Genomic DNA, 11,835 nt, shown 5'->3' with positions numbered 1-11,835 from the left:
CAGAGTTGTCTCCCTGCTTGTCTTCATTCTGGCACATGTACGGCAGCACAGGTCAGCGTGTGGGACCGAGCTCTGTCCTGGGTGGTGACCGCCCGGTCCCCATGTGCCGCGGCGCTCGCTCGCCGACTCGCACAGACCTGGGCTGGCTCCCAAGTGACGCTGGTACGGGATGTTCTGCTGATCAGAGTTTGGACGGTTGGTTATTCAAAGTGCCCTCACACCCAAAGAGCCCTGGATTTCCCCCAGCGATATAAGCCCCTAACTGATAGGCACTGGCTGTCATGACACTACTCTGGGATCCGCATTGGATGCAGCCAGCGTTGAGCTGCGATTCCCCACAGGAGTTTCCACTCTGGCCACAATTTTTAACTCTACATGCTGAATCCAAAAGCTACCTGGTTTCAGAAGGAGCTTTTTTTCCTCGCTAAGTTGCACGTGTGGGCAGATGGGGAATGTTTCTGACAAGGAGACGCACGTGCTTAAACCCTGCTTTCCTGCCCAAATGGAAGAGCTCGTGGTGGATCTTGGTGCCCCAGGAGGCTGGGCAGGTCCCTTCTGCCGGGACAGCGGTGGGCCGAGGGCAGGGCCTGGTCTGCAAAGGCTGTGCTGGGATGAAAAGCCATGGCTGGGGACGTCTGCCAGAGCTACCGGAGCACAAGCGCTGCGGTAAAGTATCTGAAGATGTTGCAGCGAACGACCTCTGCTTCCAAGAACTTTGTGTGGAGAGAGGAGCGGGGATGTAGCCACCACTGTCTGTGAATTCTGGGCACTTGGGGAGCCCTGGGCTGGAGCTCCCACATTCTGCAGTGTGGCAGTGATGGACGGACCCTCTGAGGACAATTTGGTGACCACACTCATAGGACAATCAGCTGGTGGTGCAAAGGTGGGACAGCTAAAACCAGAACCTGTCTTCATGCACAGAGCAAGGCAGGCAGCTCCGCTCACATGGCAGCAGCTTCATCCACAGTGTGTACTTTTTCCTCTTGTAGACATCCTTTCTCCATTTCTGATCACACGCAGAGTGCGTGTTAGATGATTTGCAGACATTCTGTGGTAAAAGGTAGAGAATCGTGACCTCCTCTCCTCTGAAGATCCCCACTTTGCTTGCTGCTGTCTGGCAGGACAGAGCTGTCGCAGGTGTTTGCTGCAGGTTTCCACCAAGCACTGGACCAGGGCAGGGAGAGCTCCTGAAGTGGGGAGCAGCAGTAGCTATTTCTACCCAGCTGCTTTCAATACAGCTTTGGTTCTAGGTGATAGAGGAACTCTTGTGCAAAATAACAGGTCTTATGCTTCAGGTTTTGTTGTCCAGTCACATAAACTGTTTCACTAGCCCAGTGACACTGGGCACCAGATACAGTCAGAGTAACTGTTCAGAAAAAATTAAGACATTCACTGTAGAAAATTACATTTCAGATCAACAGCTTATCAAATTTCTGCATAAAGAAGAGAAATGCTGTTTGTCTTGCCCCTCACGTGATAGCATTTGATGGGAAACCCTGGGAATCAAGTTTCGGAATTGGTGGGGTCTTGCCAGTGCAGGACGTTGTCCAAAACCAACCAAAAAACTCAATCTCAGACCAAACCAAAATCCAGGAAACAAATCTCCACCCCCATTCCCCACCCCCACCCCCCCCAGTAGTAATTTGAGCCAAGGACTATTTTGACATTATTTCTACTTCACTTTCCATTTACGTTTGCTTGGGAATTTGCTTCTGTCTTTATTAACAAGACCCTTTCAGGAACAGCTTGAACCCTGGCTGCGATACTCCTGCTCATCCTGGTGTGAGTTTCACTTACGGGGGATTTCTGTGCAGTAAGGGCCTCGTCGTCTCTCTGTATTTAGTTGACTGTTCTTTGTCTCTAAGTCTGATCTTCTAAAAACAGCTTCTGGAAGATTTTGAAAGACTAGGCCTTTTGCTTTGCGTGGCAGCCATGTAATAAGCCACAGCAGTTTTTTAAAACATGCCTTTATTTTAGGTTACCGTGTAGAATGTGGCTTTATGGGAAAGCTTCTTGCTGTCTTCATTCCACTATCAGAGTATGTTTTCTCCAAGGCTCCTTTCTCAGTAGTGTCTCTTTAGTGTTGGAGTTACTTTAGGACTAGGTAGATCATAAATACCCGATTTCTAAACACTAGTTCAGACCTTTTCCTGCCTCAGGTTTCTCACATGCTGCAGTCTTGGCATAATGATTTGCAGAGTATTTGAGCTCTCAACCAAAGCAAAAATGAAAAGAACAAAAGGGTTTATGGGGGAGGGGGTGGTTTGGTCACTTTTTTCTTAAAATTTTAAAACTCTTCTCAGCTTGAATTGCTAATCCTGTTTTTATGGAAGCACCAAATCCATCAATATAAATTTATTTACAGTTTGTTTGCTGTTCTGTAATTAAACATGGGCTATGGCCAGAGGGAAGAGAGTGTCTCCTTTGAGACTTACTTGTCATTTCTTTGTAGCAATGTAAAGCATGGGAAGGAGAGAGAACTTACTGCTTCAGGCTCCGCACTGACACAAATAACAGAGTGCTGAGCAACACTGAGAGAAGTCATTTATGCTTAATCCGAACAAATTACCCATCGTAAAGCACCAGGGCAGATAAAATTATACCCAGAAACTGAAAATGTAAGGCTTCTTGCGTGACAACAAATAAAATCATACAGATGCATAAACCACATTAATACAGCACTGGTGAATGGTGCCTGTAGCCTCTCTTTTGCTGAGATGGGCTCAAGTCCAACATCTGGCTCAAAGCGGGGTTCAGCCAGGTCTTTACCCAGTCAGGACTTGAAAACCTCTCTGGGGAACCTCCCCCACCGCTTGACTGTTCTCAGGCATAGGTTTTTTCCCTTATATCCAGTCTGAGCATCTTGTCTCAACTCTTGCCCTGTGGTCTCGATGACCACCTCGTAGCTGTGAAGCACATTGCTGTGGGGTTATGCTGAAGCTTTCCCTTCTCCAGACTCAGCAAGCCCAGTTCCCATTTTAAAGGGCTATAACGTAAGAGTATATTGTGGAGGGTGTGACATAAAAGGCACTTCTCCCAGTTGCAAGAAATACACCCCAAAGTGATTACCCGTTTGGTTTCTACAACACTGTACTTTCACGTGCTTTCACATTTGAGTTTTGGGGCCTTCAGTCATATGATTACAGTTGCTTCACAGATGAAACAACTCATTCTCCATTGACTTTACCTTCAGAGAATAAGTTAGTGGCAGTTTGTGGAACACAGTACACTGGATCCCATCCTCATTTGGTTAAGGCAGGTGTTTGGCATCTGTCTTTTTAATGGAAAGAAGCAAGCACATAATCATTTTGCTAATTTATGAACATGTATGAGAAGAGTTTCTGCAGTAACTCCCTTTCTTCACAGCTGGTTTCCAACAGAAAGGCTGGTTCAGCACTACTCTGGACAGCGAGATTAATCGCTGTATGGCTTCTTAGCCTCGCTTCGTTCTGCTCCTGTGTCCTTCATGCTGTATAAGGGTTCCACAAGCTTGTTGTGAACCAGCATTAAACCTAATGTAGCAAGTAAAAATATGACTTAAGTAGACATATAAAGCAAAATTCTCATTCATTGGATGCTAGTGAAATTAGATGTTGCTAGACTCCTTGTTCCTATGCTTCCATACTCACACAGCTAAGCATTACCTTTGCACTTTTATTACTGCTGTACACCTCAGCTGTTGTATTTAAGAAATGTACTCCTTTGGGAGTCAATTAAACAGAAACAGCTAATGCAAAGCATCACTTGTGCCACTTAAAAACTAAGTACAACCACTGCTTGGCCTGGTCAAACACTCACCTTTAAAGTATTTCACTGTCTTAACTCTGAGTTCCAGTGTGGCATCCTCATCGCACACAAACACAGTGTTGGGATGTTGCTGGAAAGCAGATACTGTCCACATGTGGTTGACACCTTCCTCAATGGCTTTGTGCAAAGCAAAGGCTTTGTGGGCTCCTGTGATAAGAATCATCACCTGGACTCCGAGACACAGAGGACAGCAGTTAGGGACGGGAAGACATGTCCAGAGAGAGCACACCCACGCCCTGCTGAATTAAGAGAGCTGCCCCAGTCCCCAACAGGGGACAATGTCCATCGTCCTCCCCAGAGGCACTTCACTGCATCACACTTCTGTTTGCTCTGGCTGTGTTTCTTTGTCAATTAAATCACAGCCTGGTGGGTCATTGTAGTGACTTGGATCATCTGAGCTCTGAGGTGTCAGGCACCTATATGCTGAGGATTAACAAGTATAAATCAAGATATATCTTACACAGTTTTCATGCTCTGCTGGTATAACATCAAGTCAACCAGCAATTCTGCAGTTATTTCCCCAGATGAGATTCTTAACCAAAGACATCCTCCCAAACCTTTCTAGCTCCCCGGGGATCACAACTGTACTGCAAGGTTACACAAACCTAAGTGTTAGTAAAGCAAAAACGGAGGACGGAGCAAGAGCCTTTCCATAGTGTTGCAGGAGAACAGGAGGATTCAGCTGTCCATGGCAGGAAAAGCATAAGCTGGCCTATGCCAGCAGGGTGCAATGCTGCTCCAGGGCTGGATAAACTTTAGCTACTCCAGGAAGCCCTGCTCAAGAGCTGCTGAAGCCACTCCTTTACTCCTAACCTCTCTGGCATCCATAACAGTGCCTACTCCGACCGTCAAAGCCATTGTGGGGACTTTGGAGAGGTCACCATCAAAGAACCTGGCATTAGCCAATATAGTGTCTGTAGCCAAGGTCTTCACCCGCGTCCTGGATGACAAACTCGATCCAGGCTCGTTGAAGGCAATGTGACCATCTGGGCCAATACCTGTGGCAGAGACAATGTGAGAAGGTGGTCAGGGGCTGTAGCGGTTACTGTAGGAAGCAGAGCCAACAGCACTCCTGTGAGAAGGACATGCAATGCTTCGAGAATAGACACAGATCTGAGGAAAATACTTGCAATTTTTCTGCTCAAGCTCAAATTTGTTTCTGGTAGGAATGATAGGAAAAGCCCCCCCTGATGTCAACAGAGACTCTTCCCTAACTGTGCTGGGACAATAAAACAAAGTAGATGGCAGAATCCTGAGGCAAACTGATGGGAAAAGTTTGCGCTGAGCTCCTGTTGGCTCAGAGGAGACTGACTACTCCTAGCAGCTTCCTGTTAGCACTGGAAAATGTCTTATATTCAGTACAATCCTAGCCCTGCATGTTTGTCCTGCTGATTGCTTCCTGAACAATTCACTTACTGGTTTTAAATACTTAAAATTGGAGGAGTGGTACAAAACAGGGCTGTCAGCGCACAGGCACGCCCAGGGCAGTGGTATATGGGGTGCCTTTCACTGCAAATCCACTGAACTGCACTGAAAATTAACTCTCCTGACAATAAATGAGACAGCCAGCTGGCGGAGGAAAGGCAGCACTTCCTGCCAGTGCTTAGAGACCGCTAGTCCTTCAAGTTTTCACCTCCAACAAAGAGTTCAATTCCTCCAGCTGCTTTGATTTTATCCTCAAACGCATCACACTCTGCCTGTAGATCAGGTGCACTTCCATCCAAAATGTGGACGTTTTCTGCTGAGATGTCAATATGCTTAAAGAAGTTATTCCACATGAAGGAATGGTAACTTTCCGGGTGATCCCTTGGGAGACCTGGTAAGAGAGCATGCACGGGACTAAGACCAACTGAAAGAATATCACCCGTAACATAAACCACCTATAGGTCCTTGCAGAGGCTTTGGTAACCGAGCACTGCTTCCTCTGCCATTTGTGACTCCCTCAACTTTCATGAGTTGTTTTTATTTCCCTACATAGCAAAATTAAAGTCCATCACAACAGGTCCTGTAAAATGTGATCCTATTAACATACAACAATGTTCCAGAAAAGCAGGCATACATTGTGCCTTATCTGTTGCTACCTTTTCAGCCTTCCTCCCAGTTCGTATTAGCAAGAATGATTTAAAAAGCTGTGCGCAAGCCTGAGAAATAACTTACTGCATATTTTTTTTCCACTTGAATGCTATAAACCCACACTGGACTGCCCACTCCCTAATGCTTCTTGGTGAGGACTGTTCACAGAAAAAATTATTGACCGGATTTGCTAATTATCATTAGCAAATATTTATCCTGTGTGTTTTTCACCTTTGGAGCTTTAGGCTCGCCCACTAATCTCTCCATACTCTTTCTTCTGAAGAGGCCATTTCACCACAGCTTCATAAGTGAACAGTCCTCTGCTATCTTAACAGGAGTGCCCTTGTAAGAGACCTGAAGCTCAAGTGACCTTTATAATCTCAGAGCAAAGGTGGTAGCTCATATTGCACGCTATCTCCACTTGCAATGATAAGATCATTGAATCATAGAACACCAGGTTGGAAAGGACCTGAAGGATCATCTGGTCCAACCTTTCTTGGCAGAAAGCACAGTCTAGACAGGGTGGCCCAGCACCCTGTCCTGCTGAATCTTAAAGCAGAATCCACCACTTTCCCCGGGAGATTACTGTAGTGGCTGATCATTCTTATGGTGGAAAATGGATCCTTAGCTAGTCAATGCCTATGTTCAGGTAAAATACTGCGTTGTCTAGCGTGTGTAATAGCAGACAGCACCTGATACCCTGTAGTATTTCTTATACAGGTTTTCAAACTGTCCCCATTCACTCCCTTGGTTAATACAAATTTTATCCTTCCTACCTTGAACCTCTGGCGGGTGGGATTTCCTGCACCCACCTCGCTCTCACACGGCGGTCCGCCCGAGGCAGCGAGCGTGGGCGGCCCTGCCTCGGCATCCAGACACCCACATCGCGCAGACAGACAGACAGACAGAGACAGACCCGCCAGCACAACAGATAACGGAAGCCAAACGCGAAACTCACCCACGTACTCGTCCATGTTGAAGGTTTTCACGTACTTGAAGGAGAGGTCCCCGTTCCGGCAGTACTCCACCAGCTTCCCGTAGCAGCCCAGCGGGGTGCTGCCTGCGGGGCAGCCGCGCCTCAGCCGCGGGGAAGCGCCGCGGCCCCGCTCCCGACCCCCCCGCACCCACCTGTGGGCAGCCCCAGCGTGAAGAACCGCCCGGGCCCCGGCCCGAAATGGACGATGCGGTTGCGGATGTACTTGGCCGCCCACTCGCTGGCCTGCGCGTAGGTCTCCAGGATGACGAGCTTCATGGCTGGGCAGGGCGGGAGCCGAAGCTGACGAGCTCCCGCCGCGCCGCCATTTTACCCGCCCCGCTTCAACCAACCTACCAACCCACCCCCCCACCCACCTACCTGCCTGCCTGCCCGCCGAGCCACCGCCGCCCGCCGAGCCCGTCCGCAGGCGTGACCCCGGGCAGCAGCGCCTGCCCCGCTGCCCTCCGCGCCCGCTCCGCCGCCCTCCGCGCCCGCCCCGCCCGCGGGCGGTGAGCGCCGGGCCCGGCCCCTCACGGCGGCCGCGCTCGCCTCAGGGAGCCCCGCAGGGCTGGAACAGCGGGCCTCGCCGCGTTCGGGCCGGGAGGATCGTAGGGTTAAAATCTAAAGAAGCGGTTAAATACACCCAGCAAAGGGGTGGCTCGGGCTGGCAGCGGTCTGCTCCAATGCGTTATGAACACGGGAAGCGTGCTGTATGCCTGGAGAAAGCTTTTGGGAACCAACCAAGGGGAAAAAAAAAATTCCCCTGTGCCGGGGGTGAGGCGCTGGCCCAGGGTGCCCAGAGCAGCTGTGGCTGCCCCCTCCCTGGAAGGGTTCAAGGCCAGGTTGGACGGGGCTGGGAGCCCCCTGGGCTGGGGGAAGGGGTCCCTGCCCGGGGCAGGGTCTTGAAGGTCCCTTCCAACCCAAACCATTCTATGATTTGATGGTTTTCCCCAAATGCATTAAAAAGGCAATTAGATCTTTAGACGTCCGTAGTCCTTCATGCTTCTGCTGGGGTGTCCCCATCACTTCCAGGATCCGCTGGCCCTACGGCCCTTCTGGGGGTCTGGCAGTGACCCACAACGGGCAGCAGCAAGCAGCTCTCACAATTGAAGCTTTTTGTAGGGACCCGCCTTAGGGCATGCTGGCGTCATTTTGGGGCTTCGGCTGCAGGGACAATGAACAGGCCGTGACCTGCCAATGTTTGTGCTGCTCCTGACAGCAGAGGTATCCCCCCAAAAGATCTTTCTGCTCTTGCTGTGGCTCTCTTCAAGCTGTGATGGAAATGTGCCAGACCTCTCCTTGCAAAGTCTTGGTTCTTTGTTGAGATGCAGAGCTCTTACTTCAAAGTTAGACAGCTTTTCACTTTCACTAGAAGAAAGAATAACATACAAATTGCTTTGCTAGGATCCATCCCATGCAGTTCCTTCTTATTTTAATAATTTAAACAACCTGGCTAGACTGAGTTGTCTCATCACGGATGCTGAAAAGCCCTGGCTTGGTTTGCATTTGGATGGGGAATGATGAGGGGTGACGGGCCATAGCCAGACAGCTGTGGTCGGACATGGGAAGAGTTTTAGGCCACAGAGACTAAATAAATTGAAAGCTCCGTGTGTTTCCATCAGCAGTGGTTAGCCAGCAGGCAGGAAGGTATTTTGGTGGCTGTGGTGCTGGGTGAAGAATTGACAGCAGCAGCATCCTCGGCTCTCCTGCAGTGCAGGGCAGCCGGACTTTGGTGTGAATCAGCTTTTCTGCTTTTCCCATCGAAGTCATATTGGTGTGACAGACCTGTCGGTCCCGTAGGCACTGGTGGGAATTACAGCGTGGGAGGGTTCATGGGCGCAGGACCAGGGCAGTGGGGACCTGGCTGGGGTCTGAACACATATCCTGAACCCCCATCCCAGGGCCGCTTCAATCCATTTGCCAGGTACTGCTGGCACGAAGGGAATCTGGTGAGCGTGCCTCCTGACCTGCACGCTGACGGGGAGTTGTGGTGAGGAACACCTCACCATTCCCGCAGCACACCTGCAGCTTCTGGCGTGCAAAGCCGGAACTACAGCAGGGCTTGGTAGGGAGAGTGCACCAGCACCTCGATTCTGCAAATATCCCACCTCGGATCACTCAGCGTTACCACGGAAACGCAGCGAGGGCTAGGAGATTTCTGAAAAGCAAATGCTGGAGGCACAGGCCACAGAGGAAGGGATTGTAAGAGGCACGGTGGACTTCCCGTGGCGGTGAGCTGTAGGGTGACAACCATGTCCCACCCCGTGGGGTGACTTGCTGGCTGTCGGGTTTATCTGCCGACAGAGCGGCCCATGGACAGCCGTCACTCTGTCGCCTGCCTCGCCTTCTTTCCTGCATCTTGCCCCCTCGGAGGTATGGAGAGCTGCTACGTTTGAGGATCGGCCTTCCAGCATCCTGCCACGCTGCTTGCACAGCCCCAAAGTCAAGATGGATTTGGTTTAAATTCAAACGCCGTGCTTCTCTGTCGATTGCAGAGGGTCTGGCTCTGGCTTTAATCTCCTGTGCAAGTGGCTTTGGCAGATATAGTGCACAAGGACGTAGGAGGCAGCCGGCAGCTCCCAGTAAAAGCAAAACATGTTTTGATGAGAGGCAAAAACTACAACGGTGCAAGAGAGCCCGGCACGTGCATCTGCCACCACAGCTGCCCTGTTCTGCCCACATCCCGTGTATCTGCATATTTTACGAAGTCTTACGTTACTTAGGAATTGCTCCAGGGCTGGGTTATATGTGTGACTAGCATGCAGGGTATTTTTATGATAATTTATGCATGTTATTGTTCCTGCGTTTACAGCTAGCTGTTCAAATGTTGAAGAACTTCCTGGTATCTGAACAGGCTGATTTTCCTTCCTTGCAAAGGCAGCAGATGGAAGGAAACAAACACTTCTCTGAAGAAGTTGAAGTTTAACCAAGGAGTTCTAACAAGCACAGCGTTTTCTTTTTCTCTGTGTTGAAATGATTAGAGTCAGCAGTGCTCAGAGACCAGGGCTTTCGCTACCAGGAACTCTTGGGAGCGCTGGGATTTTTTTCCCAAAAAAAGCAACAATTAAAAAATTATTTGTATATAGGACCCTCTCTCCAAATCCTGTAATCAAAATGTCTTTTTAATATCCACCATCTGTCATCACTTCCTGCTCCTGCACATCCCACTTACCTTCTCACGCCTATTTGTAAGAAAAGGAGAAACAAGATTCCATGTTGGACAGATCTGGAGGGGAGCTGCTCTCTTCTGCAAGCACCACTCACTGCCTAGCTCTCCCAGCAGCACTCAAATCCCAGTTAGGAGCGTGTGGGGGTTCACAGCAAGCAGACATGCTAGGGCAGTGCACGAGCAGGCGGCTCTGGGGAGCACACATGCCAGTCCCTTCCCGTTTTTGCAGACGAGGCTCCCATGGGAAAGCTGGCAGAGCTTCACTCCTCACCAGGTTAAAAACTGATAGCCGATGCAGCAGGGGATTTAATCGGGACAGAAAGAGTAAAATAACCATCGTTTAATTGTGATTTCTCCAGTATGCTGAAAAAAATAATGGAGCGACAGAGATCAGCAGTAAAATTGGTGAGTTAGGCCTCCAAAAATCAGGCTGGGCCAGAGCTGGCTGTGCTAGACGAAGGCAGTTCGGAGCTGAGCTGTCTGCCTTGCCCCGCTCACAGCCCGACATGTCAGCACAAACTCAGCCACGTTGCTCGATATCTGACCCCCAGTTCTGATGCTGAACTTCAAGAGAAGTCCCGTTGGGAAAGTTTTCCATTTCAGTGCTGCTGCTATCTTCATTCCCCTTCCTTACATATTCGTGGGTTATTGGGGCGTAATTTTCTGCACCAGTAAACAAGGCACTCCTTATGAATAGCTCTGCTTGGGCTGTAAGAGCGTGTGTGGTTGTGCTCGCTGTGTAGCTACTCCTCATTACAGCAGACCTGACATGACCGAGCAGCTTTTGTTGTTACAACAAACAATCATGGAAAATTGCAGCTGCGTGCGTGTTCAAAGCTCTGTACAGAGATCCAGGCCTGGCTCTGCCGTGCCGGTGAGCCATCCTCTGCCAAGGCTGGACAAGGTGTGGAGCAGCTTGCTTGGCCAGGGGCTGTCGTGGGGCTTCGGGCCAGGGGCCTCCGTGTGCTCTTAGAGGCCGTGTCAGAGCACATTTGACCAGGCAGCATAAAGGCAGGCACATCCAGAGGGCTGAAGCCAGGCTGCCTGGGAAACAGCTGGGGTTCGTGCTTGCACAGACTGTGGTCTCACCAGTTCTGTTTCTCTGAAGAGGCAGCAAAACCAGAAAGACCCAGCGAGGCCCTGACCTACTGTAGATACATCAGTAACAGGGTTTTAAACCAACTCGAGATGAGCCTAATGCTGTACTCTGTCAGTAAAGCTTTGAACTGGCAAAAGCTAAAAGATGATTCAAATACAACATGTTACCAAGTACAAAATGTTAAGAAGCTGAAGAGCATCAAGGTATATAGTGGTGTCTCAAAGTAAAACTAATTTCACATCAGTAAATTGCTAGAAAGAATTGACAGTCATATCAAAGTGAACTACATATGAGAGATCCATCTCCTGCTCCTTGTCCTGTCTTTGTACTTTCACACTTGCAGGAGTCTTTCATGATGTTTTGGGGAGGAACATCCATTAGACAGCATTTATTAATCCTTTACAAATCTCTTCAGCCTAATTATACTACTATAATTCATGAAGTAATTCCACAGTGTGAAAACAAGACATGACATATATGTATACTCAAACCCTGTAATTCTACTTCTTGCATATTAAGTATGTATGTCTCTAGGGGCACAGGAATACTGCTCACTTTATAGTTGATGTCAAAAAAGTTTTTTTCGGTAAGAATATAAATGTACCAGCAACCAGTGAACATTGCAAACAGCTACTGGGAGTGAAGGAACCAAGTGGCCAACAGCAGCCCAGCTCCCAGCACTCCCTCGAGGTTTTGTGGGCAGCACAGTGA

At 49.3% G+C, this 11,835-nt stretch overlaps 1 protein-coding gene across 2 annotated transcripts; it reads right to left on the bottom strand.

Annotated features, from left to right (window-relative positions):
• Window positions 1–3,245: 3,245 nt before the first annotated feature.
• Window positions 3,246–7,352, bottom strand: GNPDA1 (glucosamine-6-phosphate deaminase 1). 2 transcript variants are annotated; one of them, XM_042790039.1, is made up of 7 exons: window positions 7,235–7,352; window positions 7,009–7,134; window positions 6,839–6,940; window positions 5,441–5,623; window positions 4,621–4,805; window positions 3,799–3,973; window positions 3,246–3,512 (listed from the first exon to the last, which is right to left on the bottom strand). In XM_042790039.1, exons 2-7 carry the CDS (start codon window positions 7,130–7,132, stop codon window positions 3,415–3,417), a joined length of 867 nt encoding a protein of 288 aa, XP_042645973.1. In that variant the 5' UTR covers window positions 7,133–7,134; window positions 7,235–7,352; the 3' UTR covers window positions 3,246–3,414. The 2 variants fall into 2 exon arrangements, with proteins under 2 accessions (XP_042645973.1, XP_042645974.1); XM_042790040.1 differs by lacking the exon at window positions 7,009–7,134 and having other exon boundaries at window positions 7,235–7,345.
• Window positions 7,353–11,835: the final 4,483 nt, after the last annotated feature.

The sequence above is a fragment of the Tyto alba genome, unplaced genomic scaffold (assembly GCF_018691265.1).
Source record: "Tyto alba isolate M040663 unplaced genomic scaffold, T.alba_DEE_v4.0 Super-Scaffold_17, whole genome shotgun sequence".
Classification (NCBI taxonomy): Eukaryota; Metazoa; Chordata; class Aves; order Strigiformes; family Tytonidae; genus Tyto; species Tyto alba.
This window is presented reverse-complemented; position numbering and strand designations above follow the sequence as displayed.

What these genes read in the sequence shown, in the direction of transcription:
- GNPDA1 (XM_042790039.1), bottom strand. Translation starts at nt 7,132, where the DNA reads ATGAAGCTCGTCATCCTGGAGACCTACGCGCAGGCCAGCGAGTGGGCG. An exon ending in CACGCTGGGGCTGCCCACAG is followed by an intron (nt 6,941 to 7,008) that starts GTGGGTGCGGGG and finishes GCTGCCCCGCAG; the next exon opens with GCAGCACCCCGCTGGGCTGC. An exon ending in CAACATGGACGAGTACGTGG is followed by an intron (nt 5,624 to 6,838) that starts GTGAGTTTCGCG and finishes CTCTCTTACCAG; the next exon opens with GTCTCCCAAGGGATCACCCG.